Here is a 24,767-nt window from a genome sequence, read left to right as displayed (position 1 = left end):
TCATTCTCAATCCCTATGTAAAACAAGAGAACATCTCTTTTTTTATGCATTTTTAGGGCTGAGCAGTATACTGATATCATGCGTTATACAAGTAAATTTTAGAAAGGGGGTTGTATTTGAGACAATTCCACCATACCGATGTATAATATCTTTTGATGCTGCTGTGGTATTTAGGCCAGCCGTTTATTTGCGCTTCATTCAATTTCTGCACCTAGGCATTCAGAGCACTGGGCAGAAATCATATTGCCTCAACACCCGCCGCGGTCCCATCCACTCACCTTAGGGCATCATGTGGTCACACACACTTCTCCCATGTGTTTAAGCGAACAAAGTTGTGCAACTGCAGATTTTGGCTGTGCCACATTCTTCCACTGAAATTATAGGGGAACTGCACTTTTTGTGCAGTTGTGCTATCGTTCACAATCCTTATGTAAAACAAGAGCACATGTCTTGTTTTTTAATGCATTCTTAGAGCTGGGCGGTATACTGATATTACGAGTTACAGTATAAGGGTTTATTCTAGAATGTATTTGAGACAATACCACCTTACAATATAATATACCTTTAATAATAATAGATTACATTTATATAGCGCTTCTATCAACTAGATACTCAAAGCTCTCAGAGGAGAACTGTATTCATTCACTCCACATTCACACTTGGGTGGTAGTAAAGCGCGGCTGCCAATTTGAGGCTACGACCCTTCCGACCACCACCTATATCATTCATTCACCAGTGTGAGCGGCACTGGGAGCAAGGGTTTAGTGTCTTGCCCAAAGACACAATAGCAGTGACTTGGATCGAACCTGGAACCCTCAAGTTGCTGGCACAGCCGTTCTACCCGCCACGCCGTCTTTTGAAGCCGCCTTTGATAGTTACTCCAGCCTTTCAAACAAGTTTCATTCAGTTTCTTCACTTTGACATTCAGAGCACTGGGCAGAAATCACATTGCGTCAACACCCGTTTTAATTTTACATGCATGTATGAATATATAAAATATTCATTTTTTATATATATACATACACACACAGTAAGGCTGGGGATATGGGCGAAAAAGTGTATCTCGATATATATTCATTTTTGAGCAAGATTCACTGAAATTTAACTAAATGCCAACTGTATTGTAAACAGTCTGTAGATTCCTAAAGTAGCCTTAGCTTGACGCTCCTCTACTTTCTCCTTCACTCCGCTTCTTGCATCATCAACAAACAAAACTCCAGACGTTCCTCTTTGTTTGTATGGTTCACTTGTGATCTTAATAATTCAAAACGTAAAACAATCACCATGTGGGAACAAATGAATGACAAAATAAAGAGAGTTTGTTACAGTAAAAGTTAGAAAAAGTATGAATGAGAAAAAGTATGAGTGAGGTCAAAAAACTGTGGCTCGATTCCATCGCACCTGACTGCAATTACCCATGACACCTTGCGTCCAAAAACCACCCCACCACACAGATCCTTCTGCCATATATGCAATTAAAACAGTTACGTCATCAAATTATTTTGACAAGTGCAATAATTACAAATAAAGTGAGCTTTATATAATTACTCTAAGAATTCAATATATAAATTTTCTTATCATGCAAATAAAGTAAATAGTCCCCCTTTGGCTGAATAAACATAATGCACCTTCCATGAAATTTAAATTAACCTAAATAGTATTTAGGCTCCTACACATTCAGTGGCACTTTTATTAACCCAGTTGGTCAAGATGGGTATTAACGGCACATAAAAGCAACTGTTTAAGTAGCACAGAACTACATAACATGAATAAAATAGAAAAGTATTCTTTTTATCCTTCCATCCATTTTCTACCGCTTATTCCCTTTTGGGTTAGCGGGGGGCACTGGTGCCTATCTCAGTTCATGCAAAATAAATAATTTAGCTGTGCAAATAATCCAAAACGTTTCAAACTCTGATAAAAAATACATTAGCAGGCAGGTACTTTTTAATTCCCAGTCGATGATGTAATGGACTGTCCAACACGTACGGTTCTGGTCAGCGCCAAGTAAGTGACTTTAGTTAATGGTGAGGCTATGGTCTTCCTCACTTTGGCATACATTTTTGCCAGCTTTTTTTGTGCGAAATATGTCCGGCTTGGCAACTCGAGAACAGTTTTGATTTGGGCTTACATGGTGAACAACTCAAAAGAATGTTACATCCAGACGCATACATTTGTCCAAATGTGGCCAAGTAGACGCATTATGAGTTTCCTGGACATTCTACATCGCTAAAAGAAAAATTTAAAGAAGAGAATCCCTCTGCCATCTTCCACTTCCAATATTTTAATCGCCTGCTTGAAAATTCCCTCTTCTCTTTTACGACTCTTGCGTCGTTATTTGGGATATCTGTTATCATTTCCTTTCCGGGTTCCTTGTCTTGCCTCTGAATGGCCTTCCCCTAATGTTTTGCCCTAATCTCAACCAATCGTGACTCCTCATAGTAAACAACCAACCAATCATGGATGTTTTAATACGTGCAAAGATATCAAGGACGCAATATCGCCTTTTTTTAATGTCTCTATTTTTAGGCTATATTGCGATACACGATATATATCTCTATTTTTGCTTTAGCCTTGAATTAACACTTGATGCATATAATCAGAGCAGTATGATTATTCTATGTGTCTACATTAAAACATTATTGTTCATACTGCATTAATATATGCTCATTTTAAACTTTCATGCAGAGAAGGAAATCACTAGTCAATTGAGCAAAACTGTATTTATTAAACAGTTATTAGTAGGTGACTTTTCAAAGATGCTACATATTAGCTGTAATGCTACTTTTGGTAGCAACGCTTGTGCTCCACGCTTGACAAATTAAAGTTGTCTATTCGACATCTTCCCGCTTGAAGCTGAACCACCGCCAGAATTCCCTTCATTTGTTACCAAATTCACTCCGTATCTCTCTCGTATTACCACTCGCACGGCTTCCCTAGCATCAAAGCTAACATTACTCATGCTACCTCTCTGCTCCGCGAGAGCGTATGGTATGTATGTGATGTATGACATGACAGTATGTGACGTGTGTAAGAACCTGCCCTTACTGTCTGTGAGAAGGAGACACAAGGAGTGGGAAGAGCCTGTACTCTAATGCCCGTAACTAAAAGCAACTGTGTGAGAATGTGTACTTGAATATCACAATATACCGTAGTCATTTTCTATATCGCACAGAGACAAACCCGCGATATATAGCGTATATCGATAGATCGACCAGCCGTACATGGAAGGAGGACGGGGAGGGGCTTAGTATCCTATGGAGTGTTCAGAGGGAGTTGGAAGCAGGGGAGAATCAAGGAACACAAAAAATAAGCGGTATTTGGTCATTTTAACGTCAAATTATACCGACATTACGATATTTTCTTAAATCCTATCTTGTTAAATATATCGATATATCGCCCTGCCCTAATATACAGACACACACATTTGATGGTATGGCCCTACTTTTATTCAACTGACCATTCTTTAAAAAAAAAAATCCAACCATTTACACACTTAAGATTTAAAATTCGGGGGTGCATTGTTTGTAAAAAATCTTTCTGCGCTGTCTGCCATGCTGGATGGTTATTTAAATGTTTAAATTTGAGGTAGTAGCATCTGTTGATAAACAAAAATACAATCATTTTTCCTGACAGAAATAAAGTACTAGTACAATAAATGCCTGCCGTTTATAACGGCAACATTTATTTGTAGAACAAAAATAATTTAGGGTTCAAATGATAAGTTGCATTTTTCTCCACTAAACAAATCATAAAAGTGAATTACCAATTATCTTTTCCTCCAAATGAATCCCGGATTCAAACAATTACTTAGTTTTGTCTTCAAGTTATTTTGCCCAATGGTCTCTTCTTTGAAACTATTGCCTCCTATCAAACGCTTTTTCATCAGTCCTTTGTGGTTTTACATTTGATGCGGTCGCTGCTATTAATGCTATGTAGCAGCTTTACTTAAGTTTATTTTAAGGTAACTTATCAGAAGTTATTGTGTTGAAGCTCGTCTTTAACCTTCACCGTTTAATTACTAGAATATACAAACTACAAATATAATGTCTTCTGACATGCTAAAGAAAGCCCACAACAATAACTGCGGCGTTGTTATTCTATAAAAAAAAAAAAAAAATATCATGCCAAACTCTGTACACATGTTGTGCATGCAGGCGTCAGCACAAACCACAGCCGAGACCGACAACAAGCACGGAGATAAGCCTTTTATGTATTTTCGGCTCATTTTTGTGGTAAATTTTGAATTATCCGAATTATCAATCAGCATCATAATTGCCTTTATTGGTCAGTAACTTTCAACAGCCTAAAATATTGTGTCGCCCTGGAAGAAACACTTTGACCCTTTTTCTGACATCGAACCTAATTAAATTTGTCAGCCTCTGAACACTCACCATTATTTTGAAATCTGTTTTTGGATCTGACAGGGTCCAATTGACAACGTGTATCCACCACATGATCAAGCATGACTACCCCGCCAAGTGGACAACCATCGTGGACAAGATCGGCTTTTACTTGCAGTCCGACAACAGTGGAGGATGGCTGGGCATCTTGCTCTGCCTTTACCAGCTGGTCAAAAACTATGAGTAAGTCAATGATTTCATGAGAAATGTGTCCTCCAGTAATACAGTCATCCTAATGCTTACCTCTCCTCTGTATGAAACAGATACAAGAAGCCAGAAGAGCGTCAGCCTTTGGTGGCTGCCATGCACATTTTCATGCCTATGTTGAAAGACCGTTTCATTCAGCTTCTCCCCGACCACTCTACTGACTCTGTTCTCATACAGAAACAGATCTTCAAAATCCTCTATGCTCTTTTCCAGGTAATACCACAAACCTCGTTATATTCGGGATACTTCATTAAAGGGGAACTGCATTTTTGGGCATTTAGCCTAATATTCATAATCCCTGTGTGAGACGAGAACACGTTTTTCTCTATTTTTTGTGTATTCTAAATCGCAAAATGTGGTTAACAGTGCAGCTAATGTCGAGTAGATCTAGTCGCTTATGAAGCCCTCTAATAACATCCAAGAACCGCCAACGATACTCTAGTTACATTTTGTGACCCGAATATTACCCAAGTAAGGCCAACATTGGTTTTATATGAGCCAAGTTGAGAAACTACTTTTAGTGGCACCTTGAAGACAGAGCGGCAACTAACAACTGAGCGGGCGAGCTGCAGCATCACTTCTAAATTGATAATAGTTGGTACTAAATTAAGCAGGGTATCCGCGGGGTCTTAAAAGCCTTATATCTAACAATTTGAATTTAGGCCTAAAACTATCTAACATTCTCCTAAGATCTCATAAAAGGTCCTAAATATGATTTTGATAGGTCTTAAAAATCGTATTATTGTTACTTTTACTAAAAACATGCGTGTTGGATCCATTATGGATTGAACTTTCACAGTATCATGTTGGACCCGCTCGACATCCATTGCTTTCCTCCTCTCCAAGGTTCTCATAGTCATCATTGTCACCGACGTCCCACTGGGTGTGAGTTTTCCTTGCCCTTATGTGGGCCTACCGAGGATGTCATAGTGGTTTGTGCAGCCCTTTGAGACACTAGTGATTTAGGGCTATGTAAGTAAACATTGATTGATTGATTGATAAACTTCGGCCTTGCTTTTAAATGTTTGGATTTATGAGAACGCTACAAGATAACTACAGGACGGAACTAATGTATGCTGCCCGGTCAGAATCTGTAGCACATCACTAGCAAGAGCGCTGTGCATGCAGCGTGTGTTAAAGTTTAGCATAGCAGCGGAGAAAACGTAACGAAAGTCCACAGCAAAGCAACGATTTATGGCTCCAGAACGATCAATTTAATGCATAGTTGAAGCTGGTATATGGAAACGTGTTTTTGGACCCAAATGTGGGGCCATCGAGGAGGGAAGTGTTTGTAAACATTGCGGTGAATGTCAATGTAAAAGTGAAAAATCTGGGAAAGTCGGTGTCAAAAGATGCTGAAACGCCACAAACGCTTGAACAACAAAAAAGATCAACTTAAAGGGGAGCTGCACTGGAATTTTGTCTATAGTTCACAATTATTCTTAAAGACATGTCAACTGATGGATTTAAAAAATATTTTTAATGCATTCTAAATATTAAATAAACGTAAATAAAAGGAAATAAGTTTGCTTACAGCAAAGCCAATGGGACCTCCACTATCCTGCCCATGAAATCTTGATGAATAACCATTCAAAAAGCCCAGACAATAACAGATTTACATTTTGTGACGTGAATATTAACTGTTAGTGATATTGTTTTTCTAAGTGCTTACTTTTATTATTAATCTTATGATTGCAAACAACAGCACAATTCCAACAAGTTAACCTCCCTATTAAAACTTTCGTCTCCATGAGTCATCGCTTCCCCGCCGGACACACGCTTCCTCATTCTCCGCAAATCACCTTTTAGGCACTGACTGTTTGTCAAAGAGGACCTCCCTAGGGAGATGCTCGTGAGGCATCAGTACGAGATGCCCGAACATCCTAAGCTGGTTCCTTTCCAAGCGGCGGCTTTAATTTGAGTCTCTCTCGGGTGACTGAAATTCTCACCCTATCTCTAAGGGAGATGCCAGTCACCCTTCTGAGGTAACTCCTTTCGGCCGCTTGTATCCGCTATCTTATCATTTCGGTCATGACCCACACTTCATGACCATGGGTGAGAGTAGGAATGTAGATAGCTAGGTAGACCGAAAGTATTGCCTTTTGGCTCAGCTCTCGTTTCGTCACAACAGTGCGGCAGAGGGACTGCAGTACTGCTCCAGCTGCTCAGGATCTCTTGCTGATTACCATCTCCATCTTTCCCTCACTCGTAAACAAGACCCCGAGATACTTAAACTCCTCCACCTGGGACATAGTCTCGTTCTCTACATTGAGTGTACAAACCATCCATGTCTTGCTGAGAATCATGCCATGGCCTCAGATTTGGAGATGCTGATCCTTATTCCAGCCGCTGAACACGGCTGCGAACCGATCCAGTGAGAGCTGAAAATCAATCAATGTTTATTAATATAGCACTAAATCACAAGTGTCTCAAAGGGCTGCACAAGCTACAACGACATCCTTGGTTCAGATCCCACAATAAGGGCTAGGAAAAACTCACAACCCAGTGGGATGTCGATGTGAATGACTGAGAAACCTTGGAGAAGACCGCAGATGTGGGTGAACACCCCGAGGGGAGACTGCAATGGACCTCGAGTGGTTCTAGCCTAATATTGTAGAAGTCCATTCCATAGTGGCTCTAACATAATAGTGAGAGTCCAGTCCATAGTGGGGCCGCCAGGAGACCATCCCGAGCGGAGACGGGTCATCAGCGCAGAGATGTCCCCAAACGATGCACAGGCGAGTGGTCCACCCTAAGTCCCGACTCTGGACAGCCAGCACTTCATCCATAGCCACCGAATCTGTGGCCCCCCCACCCCCACAAGAGAGAGGGGGGTAGGGAAGAAAAGAAAAGAAAAGAAACGGCAGATCAACTGGTCTAAAGGGGGTCTATTTAAAGCAGGGGTCTCAAACACACGGCCCGCGGATCAATTGCAGCCCGCGAGACGTCATTTTGCGGTCCCCACCTTAATATGGAAATTAAATGTTAGTGCGGCCCGCAAGTTCTAAATGAATGGCGCTATACAGGGTTATGTGTGGAGCTGAAGGGATCTACCAATCACTGTGTGGTATATGGCTCTCGACAATATTGAGGGCATGCCGTGATGGCGTTGCCTTTAGCGTCCACTACAACCTGTCGTCGCGCCCATTTCTCCTCAATACAAACAGCGTGCCAGCACTTTCACATGTATGCGGCTTGTATAGATACACAGAAGTGATTGCAAGACATACTTGATCAACAGCCATACAGGTCACACTGAGGTTGGTTGTAATAACAACTTTAACACTGTTACAAATTATGCGCCACACTGAACCCACACCAAACAAGAATGACAAACACATTTCGGGAGAACATCCGCACCGTAACACAACATAAACAAAATATAACAACTACCCAGAATACTTTGCAGCCCTAACTCTTCCGGGCTACAATATACACCCCGCCACCTATTGTTAACTTATATTTACGATTAACAATGCATAAGAAGACGCGTCTCACACAAGGATTACGAAAGATAGGCAACAACCCTAAAAAATAATTTTTTTTAAAATGTTAAATTTCAGATAATATAAACTTACTATTGGATAACAAGTAGCATTCGGACTGAAATGCTTGCCTATTAAAACACCTACACATGAGCTTGTTTTTTGAATGTATGTTTTCTCTACTACTGCTATTACCATCATATTTTTGGGAGCTCTAAAGTGCTGTGTTTATGACAAATCAGGTAAAATTTAAGACTTTTTTTTTCTGCTTTTGTGTGCGCAGTATAACCTCCCCTTAGAACTCATCAACAGACAGAACTTGACAGAATGGATGGAGATCATCAAGACAGTAGTAGACAGAGATGTCCCCCCGGTGAGAATTTAATCTAAATATGTTGCACCAAGAATGAAAAAAATCTTTTGTGCACTGTTTTATTCTGTATTATGCACTGACTGGATTGATGTTTTCGGTTCAGGAGACGATGCAAGTTGATGAAGAGGAGCGACCCGAATTGCCCTGGTGGAAGTGTAAGAAGTGGGCCCTACACATCTTGGCTCGGCTATTTGAGAGGTACAGATCCAATTAAGAGTATTCTGTCATTAAGGTTTTGTAGCATGTCACTTTCAAATGTAAAACCCTTCCTGCAGATATGGAAGCCCAGGCAACACAACCAAAGAGTACACAGAGTTTGCTGATCTTTTCCTAAAGGAATATGCAGTACCAGCACAGCAGGTATGGCTTGAGAACTGTGATGTAAACAGTAATTTTCTAGTTAAATGCCAGTGTCCAAATATAATTTTCTTTTTTGTCTGCTTTTAGGTGCTGCTTAAAGTCTTGTATCAGTATAAGGAACAGCAATATGTGGCTCCTAGAGTCCTCCAGCAAACACTCAATTACGTCAACCAAGGGATTGCTCATGCTCTCACATGGAAAAACCTCAAACCACACATTCAGGTACCAAACCAGTGTCACAGGATTTTATTATGCTAGTACGCAAGTCACTACCTATGTGACGTTTTCAATCTGTCTTAGCTCTTTGGTGGGTGCTCACTGGGGACTTGCAATTATTTGCCAAAATGCTGTAAGCAGTGTATTCCAGAGAGGAAGGAGCCACAACTCTCACTGTGTATAGTAGTCATAAACAGTGGAGACTGAAACTTCATCCAGATCGTTGTTGAAGCTGTAACTAGTCACTCGTCACTTTTACTGTACATGTTACTTCAAAACTACCTTTTTTTTATCATCTTGATTTTTGCAAATATATTTTTTGCTGAGATCCTCAATAGTCATTTTGCCGGAGGTAAATACAAATGATGTGCTAAAAAAGCAACCAATCACAGCGTATAGAGGTCTTCAGACGTTCAATGTGAAGCCTGCAAGTTCTTGACCAATTTGAGAGAAACGGAACAGCTTTTTTAGCTAAAAATACGGCTCCGAAGGTACCTGACTTGTAGGGGAATCTGTTATTAATGCAATACTTTATTGTTGCAAATTAATGCTTGTTGCCACTGTAATATAAACAATTTGGCCTGTAATATGTTGTTGTAATGCTATATAAATCTATTTCTGCTTGATGAATGAACCCCACTTTTAAAATCTTGTTTGATAAAGCACCAGTAATGATCCAAAATTAATACCTGTAATGTTAGTTTCTTTGCCACTTTCTATGTTCTTTCTCTATACTGACTGCTCTTGTCTTTCATCTTTCCATTAGGGCATCATTCAAGATGTGGTTTTCCCCCTCATGTGTTACACAGACAGTGATGAGGAGCGCTGGCAAGAAGACCCCTATGAGTACATTCGCATGAAGTTCGGTAAGCAAAATATACCGCAAAATCATAATTAAATCAATTTAGTGAATCGGACAGAAATATTTGTACCTTCGGTCCACTTCAGATGTATTCGAGGACTTCATTTCTCCTACGACAGCTGCCCAGACGCTTCTCTTTACTGCCTGTAACAAAAGAAAGGAGGTTTGTTTATTTGCCCTTTACTGACAATTTTGTTGATTTCTGCGAATGTTCAATACTTCAAAGAGTTAAATAAAACTCTGGTAGTCTGAGTTACATTTTTAAGACTATTATTGTAACTGTCCTATTATGTTTAGGTGCTTCAAAAGACAATGGGCTTCTGCTACCAGATTCTAACTGATCCTGCCACTGACCCCAGGAAAAAAGATGGGGGCCTCCACATGATAGGATCTCTGGCTGAGATCCTGCTTAAGGTAATCAACCTCTTAACCCATAAATAAAGTTGAATCGCACTGAAAAGATCTTTACCAGGTGTTCTTTAGTTGGCACTATTTAAAATGTTTAGTTATAAGGATGAAGCTATGTGGTCCCAAAAATTCTTGGAATTTGCACACCTTAAGTTGAAAGTAAACATATTTTGAAGCTTGTGGTTTTCCGTAACAATGATTTATTTTGTCACATAGAAAAAAATTTATAAGGACCAGATGGAGTTTATGCTGCAGAATCACGTCTTCCCCCTTTTCCGTAATGAACTGGGCTACATGAGAGCCAGAGTAAGTGATAATTGTATGGATTGTACAACGGTTTTCAATCTAAATTGAATTGCCACTCTCGCTACATTTTTAATGTAATGACACTGTAATCTGGTCTCGGACAACTTTTTTCCCCATTTTGTTTTAACAAAATGTCAAACATTTTTTTAGGCATGCTGGGTGCTTCAGTATTTCTGTGAGGTGAAATTCAAAAGTGACCAGAACCTGCAAACTGCTTTGGAGCTTACCCGCATCTGTCTAATCAATGACAATGAGATGCCTGTGAAGGTCGAGGCTGCCATTGCTCTGCAGGTTCTCATCAGCAACCAGGAAAAAGGTGATGAAAAAATATTGCTCGTAATTTTCTGGTTTTGTGACTCATGTATAATTTAAGGAGTCGTTTAAGTCCTCTTCACCTCTGGGATGTGTTTTTTGTTTACCTCAGCCAAAGAATACATCACCCCCTTTATTCGGCCAGTTATGCAAGCTTTGCTGCATATTGTCAGGGAAACTGAAAACGATGATCTTACCAATGTCATACAGAAGATGATCTGTGAATACAGTGATGAGGTGACTCCCATCGCAGTGGAGATGACGCAGCATTTGGTGAGAACAATCTTTATGCAATATGTGTTAGACATTTTATGTGACACATCCTCTTTTAAAAACACTTGAGTGATTGGGGGGAAAAAAGGCTAAAGAGGTTTATGCTCAGGCTTTTTTTTATTTTAAAGCTGTTCCTCCGTTGGAGTTTGAAAAGCCATCACTCACTGCCTCCTAAAAGGTGCAATCACAATCCTCCCTTTACCTTGACAGGCTATGACGTTCAACCAGGTGATTCAGACGGGGCCTGATGAGGAAGGAGGAGATGACAAGGCTGTTACAGCTATGGGCATCCTCAACACCATCGACACATTGTTAAGTGTGGTGGAGGACCACAAAGAGGTCAGCAAAGCCCCTGAAAAGGGTGCCCCACACACGAAGTGCACACACATACAAAGCTGACCATCCCAGTACCACTTTCTCCTGTTGCCTCGCTGCCAACAAACTTCAGCCAGCCACCAGCTCCATAGAGCATGCGCTGCTCTCGCCATGTTTTAAAACACTCAGACTAAGGCAGGAGCAAAAATAACGCTGCTGCCACTGTGCTTCTGAAGCACAGTGGCAGAAGTATGGCGTACAAAGCCAAATGCCATTTGATGTGACAATGCCTCCATTTGCAAAACATCTTCAAAGCACTGTTACCCTTTTGTAAACCCTTTTTATCAACAATGGAATAACATTTTAAGAAACGTCCTACAATTACATTTGCATGCAATTGTAAGGACCTTAATTTCCGAACTTCAAGCCACTGCTTTTTCCAAGGCCATGAACTCTGCAGCTTATAAAACGATTCGGCTAATTTATGTGTTTTTTTTCTTTGCTGACAGTCATAATGCGAATAGCTTTAAAAAACAAAGCAAATTATACTGAATAGGTCTGTTCTTGTTTGTGCTGTGGTGCCATATTTTGGACCAGTTCGTTCACTGCAGGTGCAGCCTGTTTGAACTGAGCCTTCAACCGAAAGTAGAAGTTGCGTTTTTACTCATATGGATTCTTCATTCATCATTTCATGCACCGTTTTTAAGTTATGCTGTAGAATTAAACAAATTCTTACTAGACTGTCCCATGTGTAATGTCTGTAGAAGAGTTTAATACATATCTGTACGTGCTATCGTAATGTAAAGAAGCTAGCATTGTTAGCATTAGCTAATATGCTAACACATTTACGAGTGTCCTTGTTCGTATTATATTATTATGGCATTCTTTTTGTATTGTTTGAGTTTTGGTAAAATTCACCAAAACATCATTGTAAACTTATTGAGTCTGTTTAGCTGATTAATGCGCCAGCTTCTGCAGCTAGTCGGTCCATGCCGATGACCTCTGTTTTGTTTGATCATTCGTTTTACTGCTGTGTTAGAAACCTTATGGAAAGAATTAAGGTATGTAAATAAAAATTTACAAAATCTTTTTGTGTAAATAACTTACTTCACAATGTATATCTGCAGTTTATGGTCCAGTGCGACTCTTCTAAAAGTTAGTAGGTGCGGCTTATATCCTGGTGCGCTCTATAGTCTAGAAATTACAGTAATTAGAATAAAATTGTAGTTAGGTGTTTTGCTTTGGTGTGCAGTAAAATGTCCTCATACAGCATTCTCATGATATATTTTTGATATAATCATATTTTTCTTGAACCTTGTGCAGATCACACAGCAACTGGAAGGCATCTGTCTGCAGGTGATTGGCACTGTGCTGCAACAACATGTAATGGGTAAGCGGAGTTCCAGTTTATCTTGTTGAGCCACATTCGGTCCGCACTTGGCTCTCCCTTTGCTCACTAGTATGTTTTAATGTCAATAAATTTTGTGTCCCATGTGTTTTGCATATATTAACTTAGTATATATGTAATTGCAAACATTCTTGCTGTGTAATGTACTCTAATGGACTTTCTAAATCATGTTTTATTTTTCAGAGTTCTATGAGGAAATTCTGTCTTTGGCTCATAGCCTGACTTGCCAACAGGTGTCACCACAAATGTGGCAGCTGCTTCCATGGGTCTATGAAGTCTTCCAGCAAGATGGATTTGACTACTTCACAGGTTAATATGCTAACGGAACATGCTGTCACAATACAAGGCTATCTTTTATGCCTGTCATTAATCCAGATCCATGCCAACGTATCAAGTGTTGTTATGATTTTAACTACGGGTTGAATCTTTTGATACGGTACAATTATGATTCAGAGGCTACAATTTGATAATAAATTGATACATGCATTATTATATTGTGTATTAGTGATGTAACGATAATGTTAAGCACGGTAAAACTACGGACAGTATTACCTTTTTAAAACTAAGTCTATTGGAGGGAAAAACATGATCGCCACAACTTGATAAACTTAGACTGACCAGCGCAAGCTCTTCAGCTATGTTTAATTCTAACATGAATACAAGACACATTAACATCTTTCCCCATTATTAAACTATACAACTCAATCTAACCTTGTATGAATACTTGGCTGTCTGAGCAACTAGGATATTCAATTGTGTACATTAAACCTACAGGCTGTGCTGTCTTAGCAAGCACAGACTGATCAATCTACACTCAAAGGAATACAACACAGACGGAAGTGGGGTTTTTTTGGTGTATTTTTAGCAACTATTTCCACAGAGAGGTGCCTATAACAAAGTTAACTCCCGGTTTTCCTCTATCAATCTTTATCAATGCAATGTTTTTATTTTTACTAATTTAAAATTGAAGAAAGTACATATTCAAGCACTCAAATAAAAATATGGCTCTTAAAAAGCCAGAACAATTTTGTTTCTTTTGCCAAGAATCTATCATGTTTGTTTTAGCAATTTTTTTAATACAACTTGATTAACAGATTTCAGTGTGTGTGTGTGTGTGTGTGTGTGTGTGTGTGTATGTGTGTGTAAATAAGTCCTTTTTGAGCACATTCAAAGATACCGCAATAATAACGTAATAAGTTTGCTCACAATATAATAAATGTTCATATCGTAACATCCCTATTGTTATATATTATAAATTATATTAATAGTCTATATAAAGCTCCTCTGGCAGCTGACATTAAGTATTGTCATTTCTCGGTTTTTGGATGCAATTGTGTATATGGACAGACACGTACATTCTTTGTTGCTATAAACATGGAATAGAGTCGGACGATTATTGAAAAAATAATTTAAAATTTTTTTGATTGGTATTGTAATCACTATTAATAACACAATTATTCATCAATATTAAAATGAGTATTGTACCATAAAAACTTAACCAAGTAAAATAAAAAACAATATAACTAAACAATATCAATATAAATCAATACAATTGAGGTTTTCTGTTTTTTTTAAGCTTTTACACCTGCTTTACCACATTGTGCTTTTTGCGGCAAAATTAATATGTCTGTTGCATAAATGCAACAATTTATTGGTGCAATACATACAGTTTTGCACAATTATTACCTGTTTTTTAGGTCAAAGCATAATAACTAAGTAAATGTATCAATAAGTGTTTCAAGTACATTATGCTTGTATGAGGTACTTTTTTGGAAACCTTTATTTTGTTACTGCAATCAGACTTGATATGGCGCACCGTGCTATTATTGTCAAGGGAGGAAGTGTGTTGTGCTGTTCTCAGCTTTATGACGAATGAGACAATTTGAAGCTGTAATAAAAGAGCCCCCCTCAAGTTGCGCCTGCTGTTTTGTTTGTACATTGATGTTACGTCGATGAGGTCTTTCACAATAACACAAGCAGATAAGATGTGTTGTGGGTGTATGAATTGTTCTTGCTAACTTTTGCATCGTAGTTTTGTCGCTGTTTCAAAGGGCGGTCTTGACAGATTGTTTAGTTTAGGACAGCCTTATTGTGTGTCGGGGATAAATGTGCGGTTCTGAGCAGATTATTTTTCCAAACAAATCTCACAATGTAAATATTTCACTTACATTTATGTCAATTTACCTGATATTCTGAGAATAACAGCGGATTCCGTTTTATTGGCCAGTCATGAGACTATGTACATGGTTACATCAATGTGGAATTCATATGGTCTTACTCTTTTCAGGTTATCTGCGAGGTCTTAAGTCTTAAATCCAACAATTTGAATTTAAGGCCTTAAAATATCTAAAATGATGGTGAAATCGCATAAGGTTTCAAATAAGGTTTGTTTTGAAAAGTTAAAAAAATATATTATTAATTTTTATTTAAACCTTGCATAAACTATAGTTTTGCTTTTAAAGTGTTTTGATTTTTGAGGATGATATAACGAAACTAAAGTACACTCCTTGTGGAGCCCGGTCAAAATTTATCGTGCACCACCAGTCAGAGAGCTGTGCGGGCCGCGTGTGTTACATACAGCTTATCATAGCAGCAGCGAAAACTTAAAAGCTCACAGCAAAGTCAAATTACTTGTATAAAATGGGTAAGTGCAGGTTAAATGATTTGTGGCTCCAGAACAAAAAAATGTGGAGCCATCGAGGAGGGAAGCGTTTGTAAACATTGCGGTGAAAAGGAAAGGAATAATAATGTAAAAGTTGGACAACTATACAAGGATCAATTTAAGTATAGCAATGAAGATTTGCGAATGTCATCTTGTTCATGTCTAAATAAGAACGAGTCCTTGTTTATCAGCAAGGTTTTTCAAAAAAGTCACAAAAAACAGATATAAAATGAGCTGAGCAAATTTGAACGTTAACCACATTATTCACAAACAAGTTCTGTTTGACACTTGCAAGCTATAATCACCTTCTTTCTTATTAGACCATCACTCTGTCTGCACTGTTTTTCACAACTTTGTGCAGATGTGGTAGTAATGTCGATGTTTTTACATGTTTGCTCAATTCTGGCAGACGCAAATCACTGCAAAAGTTAACTATTTAGCTATAGCAAAGATACTAAAAGTGTTTTCACAGACAATATAATGTGTAACCTTAACAATTGCTGACATTCTGGTTGTTACATGAAAACATCTGATATGAAGCACACTGCACACAAGAAAACTGTTCTTTGGCAAATCTGAAAAATTGCTGTTACTTTTGCTAATATTTTTTTCCAAATACTTTACAATAGAGGCTTCTGCTGTAGTAGTTAATTTAACAATTTATTTTTTAATGTAAAAGAGCACTGAATGAATTCCTATCCTTACAATTCAACTGGCCCTCTAATGTCCTTTTGTCGTTGTACTTTTTTGGATGTGAAATAATCAATGTATATTCATTATGGTCCTAAAAAGTTTTTGTCTTATATTTGACTTTTTGAAACCTGCAGAGACCCCATTTTTTGTTAAGTTTAGGCATACTAATGTTGTCAAAAAGTAGCAACCATAGTGAGACCCCAAACTTTTCATTCAGGCTTTTTTTTTCACCCGTCATCTGTTTCACCATTACAAAATGCAGAATTTGCATGCATGTTGCGAGGCCCATTAATCTTTTTTTAATTATATTTTCATGTGAGAAGCCATTATCCAAATTTGATTAATTGTCCAGCAATAATAAAGTACTTGCTAATTTTTGCGTTTTAACAGGTTACTCTCAGCTGTAACATGGTTCCAATTAGACTTCTATTGAAGTGTACAAAGCAATGTGAAATACTTCATATTCAAGCTACCTTAGCGCCACGGTTAGCATGGCTTTTCTCCCTTCTCCGTGTCCAGTTGTGCTTTAATTCCTCTGTGTATCTTCGCTTTAGCTAGATTTTATAGCCCTCTGTATTACTTAACATATATAAATAATCAAGGAATTGGGACATTTGTCTGTCAATTCAGAATCGTCCACATCCCAATCGTGATGTATCAAAGAAGCAATCCCTTCTTGTACCTCTTGTAACCACATGCACTGACTTAGAAATTCCGTTGTGTGAATTGTCTCCATTTCAGATATGATGCCTCTGCTTCACAACTATGTAACAGTTGATACAGACACGCTCCTCTCTGACACCAAATACCTGGAAATTATGTATGAAATGTGCAAGAAGGTAAAATGTCTTAAAAATCTAATTGCTTCTGAACTTGTTTTGTGATCAGATGGTTGATGGTTATCTTGTGAACTTGCAAAGGTCCTGACAGGTGATCCAGGCGAAGACCCTGAGTGCCATGCAGCAAAGCTTCTGGAAGTAATCATACTGCAATGCAAAGGTCGTGGCATTGACCAGGTCTGCACTTAATAATTCCAGTATTTTCATGTACACCACCCCATATACTGTATGATGATACTATCCACATTTGCATATGTAATTTCAGGTTGTGCCCCTGTTTGTGGCTGCTGCACTGGAGCGTTTGACAAGGGAGGTAAAGACCAGTGAGCTGAGGACAATGTGCTTGCAAGTGGCCATTGCTGCACTTTACTACAGTCCCCCTTTGCTGCTCAACACTTTAGAGAATCTGCGATTCCCCAACAACACTGAGCCAATCACAAACCACTTCATCAGCCAGTGGCTCAAAGATGTTGATTGCTTTCTTGGGTAAGACCATTTTAGCATTGTTTAGTCTTCCTATTTCTTCATGGTTTCACCAACTATGGCTGGTCAGGTGGCGAGAAAAGGTTGAATCTGCATTGCGGTTGGTATTTGACTTTTTTTAAATCCCTTAACAATCAAAGAGACCCACACCAGTGGGCCATTTCCTGTCATGAAAACCAAACTGATGTTTAATTAGCGAAAGGGTTACTCCACGCCAAGCCAGGCCTCCATAAATACACTCTTAACTGCTGATGCACATTACCCTTTTTTTCGTCAGATGTGCAGTTTTCCCAAATATTGATTGTAAATTTGATTGGCGTGTAAGTATTACTCACACAGTGCTACATAAAGAACTTTTAAGTGTCTTAAAACTTTGGACTCAAACTAATAGTAAACTGCTTGCTTCATATCCTAGGGCAGGGGTCGGCAACCTTTACCACTCAGAGCCATTTTAACTTGTTTCACAAAGTAAAGAAAACTGGGAACCACATAACTCTTTTGAAATTTATAATGAAATAATACTGCATACAGAGTTATGTTTTGCTTTGTGCTATGTATAAACCAGGGCTCTCAGACATGCGGGCCCGCACCTTAAAATGAATGTAATGTGACAGCGTCACACCTGCCAACCCTCCCAATTTTCCCGGGAGACTCCCAAATTTCAGAGTAATTATTCTCTCAAATGTACGCTGGTGTTCACCCAATGAATAATAATAAGGGCGTACAATGATGGCACTACCGCTAGCACCCTTTACAACTTGTACAAATAGCTTGCTAGCCCAAAGAATTGTTTGACGAGGCTATTGCAGACACACGTAAGAGACTGCAAGGCTTCCTTATTCAACAGCAATACAGGTCACACTGAGGCTGGCCGTTTTAAACAACTTTAGCACTCTTACTAATATGCGCCACACTGTGAAACCACATTAAACAAGAATGACAAACGCATTTCAGGAGAACATCCGCACTATAACACAACATAAACACGACAGAACAAATACCCAGAATCCCATGTATCCCTGACTCTTCCGGGCTACATTATACACCCAGCTACCACCAACCCAGCCCCCACCCCTCCGTGCGTCGGTTGAGGTGGGCGTGGTTGGTCGGGGCGCGGGTGTATAATGTAGCCCGGAAAGTCAGGGATACATGGGATTCTGGGTATTTGTTCTGTCATGTTTATGTTGTGTTATAGTGAGGATGTTTTACCCGAAATGTGTTTGTCATTCTTGTTTGGTGTGGGTTCTCAGTGTGGCGCATATTATTAAGAGTGTTAAAGTTGTTTATATCACAACCCTCAGTGTGACCTGTATGGCTGTTGACCAAGTATGCCTTGCAGTAGCGTATGCGTTCAGATAGAGGTCGCATCCAAGATGTGACCGGCCGGCCGGCACGCAAATAGCGAGGTGAAAATCTTGGCGCGAAGACATGTAGCAAGGGTGTTAGAGGCATTATCATCACAGCACGTCCTCAAAGTTGATGTCTGGGTGAAAATTGAAAAATGTTAACCCGGGAGATTTCATATAGAGACACTGAAACTTGGAAATCTACCGGACTTCTCCGGGCGGTCGGCAAGTATGCGGCTGAGCCACATCAGAGTAGTCAAAGAGCCGCATGCGGCTCCGGAGCCGCGGGTTGCCGACCCCTGTCCTAGGGGAACACAGCTAATAACTCATGTGCCAAAACATACCAGATTCTTTTCTGTTGTCTACATAGCTCAGGCCAATAACAAATCTTTGATGATGACTCACGCATTGTAGGGTGACTTGTCATTATTACCTGTTCTCAGTACACCGAAACGCTTGATTTCTAATTTAACACCTCTAAAGGCTTTAGTTTCCACATGCGTGGGAAGCACCTTTTAGCTCTTATTTCCAAAAATGTGTATACTACTGAATTGGGGTCTTATGCCGACATATGGACACTTATACTGCTATCTGGTGGTGTCAGAAGAGTATAACATACAATGGAATTTGGAAAAAAAAATTGTAAAAATAAAAATTAGCATACACTACACATGAAGTACATGTTTGTGTACTTTTGGACAAAGTACATCATATCAAAAGATGATTTTTTGTTTTTATTCTAATTAGAGTCTAATAAACCCAAATAGCAAAGAGTAATAAAAAAAAAACCCATATAAACAAACAGCTTGGGCCTTTAGAGGTTAAGAATAACCTGTGTAAACAAAATGTGTTTGACGCTCGCCTCAGCTGCAGGTACTCACTGTTCCTATTGCATGAGCGCCACATTTAATTGCAGGACAGGGATACGATCAGGGGCACCGAAACAAACTAGCTAGCTTTTGTTACAAGTCGCCTGCGTTCGCTCTTCGAGCCTCAACGTTGACAGCTTTTTAGTTTGCTGCTAATCATATTTGGATGATTACAATACAAACGCTGAGGGTTCCAAAGTAGTTGTAGTTCTAGAGCATTTATTAGTAGCTGGCGAGAAGGTATATTTTCGACATGACTAATGTTAACAGAGGTCTCAACACGGTAAGGATATTACCAAAGGGGGAATTGTTGTATAGTATACAGTAGGGCTGTACGGTATACCGGTACTAGTATAGTATTGCTGTACTCATGAATCAAAAACGGTACTATACTCTGTCCCAAATTTCATTGTCTATTTTTTTTGTAAATGGCATGACTGCGCGTTGTCATGTCATGACATTGCTGGTTTTTCATGCAGAAGAGCAGGTTCGGCAGCGCACAAGCACGGAGTACTCACAAGCAGACTAGGTGTGTAGACAGAAAAAGGAGAACGGACTCATTCTGGCCTAAAAACTAACAATAAAGGTAAAGCTTTAAACACTGAAACAACCTCAGGAAGAGGTGCTTTAAGACATGGCTAGCTAGCAGCTAAAATCCATCCGCAGTTGGCAGTGTTTTAGCTACTTCTAAGAGCGTATCTAGTCAAAACTATGATGATGACATCCATTTTATTATCGTCACAAAAAAATGTTTTCCTTTTAAAACAATTCATATTATTTAGTTTGTAAACTCGGGAAATACGTCTCTGGACACATGAGGACTTTGAATATGACCAATGTATGATCCTGTAGTTATTTGGTATATGATCAATACCTAAATTTGTGGTATCATCCAAAACTAATGTAAAGTATCCAAACAGAAAAATAACTGATTATCACATTTTAACAGGAGTGTTAGCACCCAAATAAGGAGCCTTGGTTTATTTACTAATACAACACAAGTTGTCTAGTATGTTCACTATTTTATTTAAAGAATAAATTGACCTTTGATTGCAAAAAGAAAAATGTTTAATGTACCGTAAGATGTTTTGTTAAAAATAAAGCCAATTAAATTTTTTGGGTTCCCTTTTATTTAGAAAAGTATCGCAATACATTTTGGTATCGGTAACAACATATTGGTATACAGACAATCCTACAGTAGAGTTGCCAAATGGGAAACGTTTTCGGAGTTCTTTGCATGCATGGTAAATATTTTTTTTTACATTACATTTTCAATGATAATAATGTTCAATGATCTACTCAAAAAAGCTAAAAATTCTCTAGTACATCACATGCGACATGTAAGTGTCAAAAATGACAGCCAAAAGAGTCAAAATTAACAGTAAAAAGAGATTGATACATTAGAATAAATCTAAAGATAAAATAGAATGTAGACTTGTACCCAGTTGCAGGAAAAGGTAGTCTTGAGTTTTTTACTGTTTTTTTTTTTTATTTGGGGATTTTGTGGCAGCGCTTAATAATTTTCCCTTTTTTTAATCAGTTTTTCTTAAAGGGTGCAGCTCACATGCCTGAATAATACATAAGAAAAATGTCTGTTTTTCCAACACTGTCCTAACACCTATACCTTTTTTTTTCTTAAACTTAAGACAGACACACATCAAATACATTTAATGTACATACAATACTTTGAAAACTATTTCAGTAGATGCCCACTGTTACAAGACTCTTAACAAATTGCAGAACACCACAAATAATGATTGATTGACAAAAATGAACACACCCTAAAAAGCTCAAACTTGCTTTTTATGTTAAAAGCATTTGAAATTCAATGTTCTACATTGAGAAACATTTTCATGTGCACAGTATCGTTCTTGTTACACATGTCTTGTCAAGCTATTTGGTTTTTAATAGTCATCATTGTCACTGTCACAGACGTCCCACTGGGGGGAGTTTTCCTTGCCCTTATGTGGGCTCTACCGAGGATGTCGTTGTGGTTTGTGCAGCCCTTTGAGACACTAGTGATTTAGCGCTATTTAAATAAAGATTGATTGAGTGATTGAAGATGTTGAGCCCACTTTTAGATTCATCGCTGCAACTCAGTAATGCCATCAGGCCACTTTTTATTTAACTTGCTTAAGTATTTATTAATTGTATACATTTACAATTTAAATGGCATAATATAAGATTTATGGATACTGGTGCATGGTTTTAATTTGCCCCAATGAACATTTTCACCAAAGAAATGTCTGTATACTGTGGAGTTTTAATATGATTAAACACACATGAGTGACTCAGTCGTGCTGTGCTTTTTTAAGTACAGCAACAAAATAATCCACTAAAGAGCCAAATAAAGTTGTAGCATACAATAATCGTCCAATAAAAGTCAATGAGAGCTTGTTACCAGAATGTCATTGAAACAGCCACGTCCAGCCAAACAATCAAGAATAATATAGCGCATATTGTCTGTAGTATGGATGAATGTTTGTGCTCTCCCTACCTCATTGCCTTTTTATATTGTTTATAATAATATTATAATAATTATCTTTTTTTAAAAGCTGTGTTGTGTTAGTATTTTAGTTGTCTCGAGCACAGGAAACTGATTTACATTCTTTCCGGTGGGAAAAATTGTTCCGGTTTTTATGATTAGGGTTTCAACTGACACTTTAAAACAGATTAATACCAAAAACCGAGATACCACTGTATGCTGGGGGTGAATGCCAAACCACAAATAGGCATAGATCTACTACCGTTCACTTGTATTTTTACAAGAAGCCTTACAGTGTGGTGTTTTTTTAATCAGTTTTTTTAAGTGGAAATATATATTTTTAAATTCATGTATTTTCCAAACAGGCTTCACGACAGGAAAATGTGCATCCTGGGCTTATGTGCCCTCATTGACCTCGAGCACAGGCCCCAGGCCATCAATCAGGTGGCTGGGCAGCTTCTTCCAGCAGCTATCCTGCTATTCAGCGGCCTCAAGAGAGCGTATGCCTGCCGTGCGGAACACGAGAATGAGGACGACGACGATGACGATGAAGACGGGGAAGAGGACGATGATAATGGTACAATTTTTCTTTTAAGGTTTTTTTTTATTGCTGTATTGCTCCTCTGCTGATATCATTCTTGTATTTTTGTGAAACTAAAATCTGATCTTCATAATTTTATGTGAATTTAGCTGAGCTCGGCAGTGATGAGGACGACATTGATGATGAAGGTCAGGAATATCTAGAGATGCTTGCCAAGCAGGCAGGAGAGGATGGAGACGACGAAGACTGGGAGGAAGACGATGCTGAGGAGACGGCACTAGAGGGTTACACGACCGCTGTAGATGATGACGACAACTTTGTGGACGAGTATCAGATCTTTAAAGCCATACTACAAAGTAAGACATTTGATTCAACGCTCCCTTTAAATCCGAATGACAGAATAGTGTTGATGTAAACTGTGCATAACCAGTGTTCAATAATTCATTATCACTTTTGTGATAATGCAGATATTCAGTCACGTGACCCAGCGTGGTACCAGGCGCTAACTCAAGTCCTTGATGAAGAGCAAGGCAAACAGCTTCATGACATTGGTACACTTGCAGACCAGAGACAGGCAGCACACGGTGAGTATTGTAATTCTCCACTTATAATTATTAACGGGACAGTTTTTTCCCCTAAATTTAAAACAATTCCTTGTGGTCTTAACATGTACTGGATATGCATTGGTGTCAATTTTGCTCCAAAGTCACCTTTTTAACCATTTTTGGAGGCTGCAAGATCTTTGATTTTGGATGCGTTCTCAGATTGCAAATTAAAGGGGAACATCATCACGATTTCAGAAGGGTTAAAACCAATAAAAATCAGTTCCCAGTGGCTTATTTTATTTTTTGAAGTTTTTTTTCTAAATTTTACCCATCATGGAATATCCCGAAAAAAGGCTTTAAAGTGCCTGATTTTCGCTATCTGTAAATCCACCAGTCTATTTTCCTGTGACGTCACTGCGTGACGCCAATACAAACAAACATGGCGGATGGAACAGAAAGATATAGCGACATTAGCTCGGATTCAGACTCAGATTTCAGCGGCTTAAGCGATTCAACAGATTACGCATGTATTAAAACGGATGGTTGGAGTGTGGAGGCAGATAGCGAAAACGAAATTGAAGAAGAAACTGAAGCTATTGAGCGAATAGCTATTGAAGCAATTCGCTCAATAGCTATAGTTATTGAAGCTATTCGCCGATCGCCTTCTAACCAACGATTGCATCTTTTGACCACTGGAGCAACTTAAATCTGTCGATTGGTAAGTGTTTGTTTGTTTGGCATTAAATGTGGGTGGAGGGAAAGGCTGGATGCAAATATAGCTACAAATGTACATACAGCTAGCCTAAATAGCATGTTAGCATTGATTAGCTGGCAGTCATGCCGTGACCAAATATGTCTGATTAGCACAAGTCAATAACATCAACAAAACTCATCTTTGTGATTTCGTTGACTTTATCGTTGGAAATGCATTTGCTTTGAGTGTCGCAGGATATCCACACATCTCTGTCATTGCATCGCTATCGTCGGTAAAATGTGCAGAACAAACGAGGGACTTTCACATCTTTTGACACTGGTGCATCTTGAATCCGTCAATTGGTATGTGTTTGGCATTAAATGTGGGTGGAGGGAATGGCTGGATGCAAATATAGCTATAAATGAGGCATAACGATGCGATATGTACATACAGCTAGCCTAAATAGCATGTTAGCATCGATTAGCATGCCGTGCTAATCGATGCACACTCAACGTAAGTCAACTTGAATCCGTCCCTGATCGGGTTGTTACACCCGACAACACACCGACGAGGCATGATGTCTCCAAGGTACGGAAAACAATCGAAAAAACGGAAAATAACAGAGCTGATTTGACTTAGTGCGTGTAATGTGTTTGAGAAAATGGCGGATTGCTTCTTGTTG

The 24,767-nt window shown here is 38.8% G+C and overlaps 1 protein-coding gene across 1 annotated transcript in view; it reads left to right on the top strand.

The window, feature by feature from the left end:
- ipo7 (importin 7) overlaps positions 1-24,767 on the top strand; it is a 34,672-nt gene that overhangs the window by 7,454 nt on the left and 2,451 nt on the right. The window contains exons 4-24 of the mRNA XM_061882990.1: positions 4,428-4,586; positions 4,667-4,823; positions 8,379-8,468; positions 8,572-8,666; positions 8,744-8,828; positions 8,916-9,050; positions 9,811-9,910; positions 9,993-10,069; positions 10,204-10,320; positions 10,531-10,620; positions 10,771-10,936; positions 11,045-11,205; positions 11,416-11,544; positions 12,844-12,910; positions 13,112-13,237; positions 17,025-17,122; positions 17,204-17,299; positions 17,388-17,608; positions 22,671-22,882; positions 22,996-23,202; positions 23,314-23,430. Coding sequence (XP_061738974.1) covers positions 4,428-4,586; positions 4,667-4,823; positions 8,379-8,468; positions 8,572-8,666; positions 8,744-8,828; positions 8,916-9,050; positions 9,811-9,910; positions 9,993-10,069; positions 10,204-10,320; positions 10,531-10,620; positions 10,771-10,936; positions 11,045-11,205; positions 11,416-11,544; positions 12,844-12,910; positions 13,112-13,237; positions 17,025-17,122; positions 17,204-17,299; positions 17,388-17,608; positions 22,671-22,882; positions 22,996-23,202; positions 23,314-23,430 — 2,705 coding nt within the window. The remainder of the gene's footprint in view (positions 1-4,427; positions 4,587-4,666; positions 4,824-8,378; positions 8,469-8,571; positions 8,667-8,743; positions 8,829-8,915; positions 9,051-9,810; positions 9,911-9,992; positions 10,070-10,203; positions 10,321-10,530; positions 10,621-10,770; positions 10,937-11,044; positions 11,206-11,415; positions 11,545-12,843; positions 12,911-13,111; positions 13,238-17,024; positions 17,123-17,203; positions 17,300-17,387; positions 17,609-22,670; positions 22,883-22,995; positions 23,203-23,313; positions 23,431-24,767) is intronic.

Source organism: Nerophis ophidion, linkage group LG02 (genome assembly GCF_033978795.1).
Source record: "Nerophis ophidion isolate RoL-2023_Sa linkage group LG02, RoL_Noph_v1.0, whole genome shotgun sequence".
NCBI lineage: Eukaryota > Metazoa > Chordata > Actinopteri > Syngnathiformes > Syngnathidae > Nerophis > Nerophis ophidion.
The sequence above is the reverse complement of the archived record's forward strand: the minus strand, read 5'-3'. Positions and strand labels throughout refer to the sequence as shown.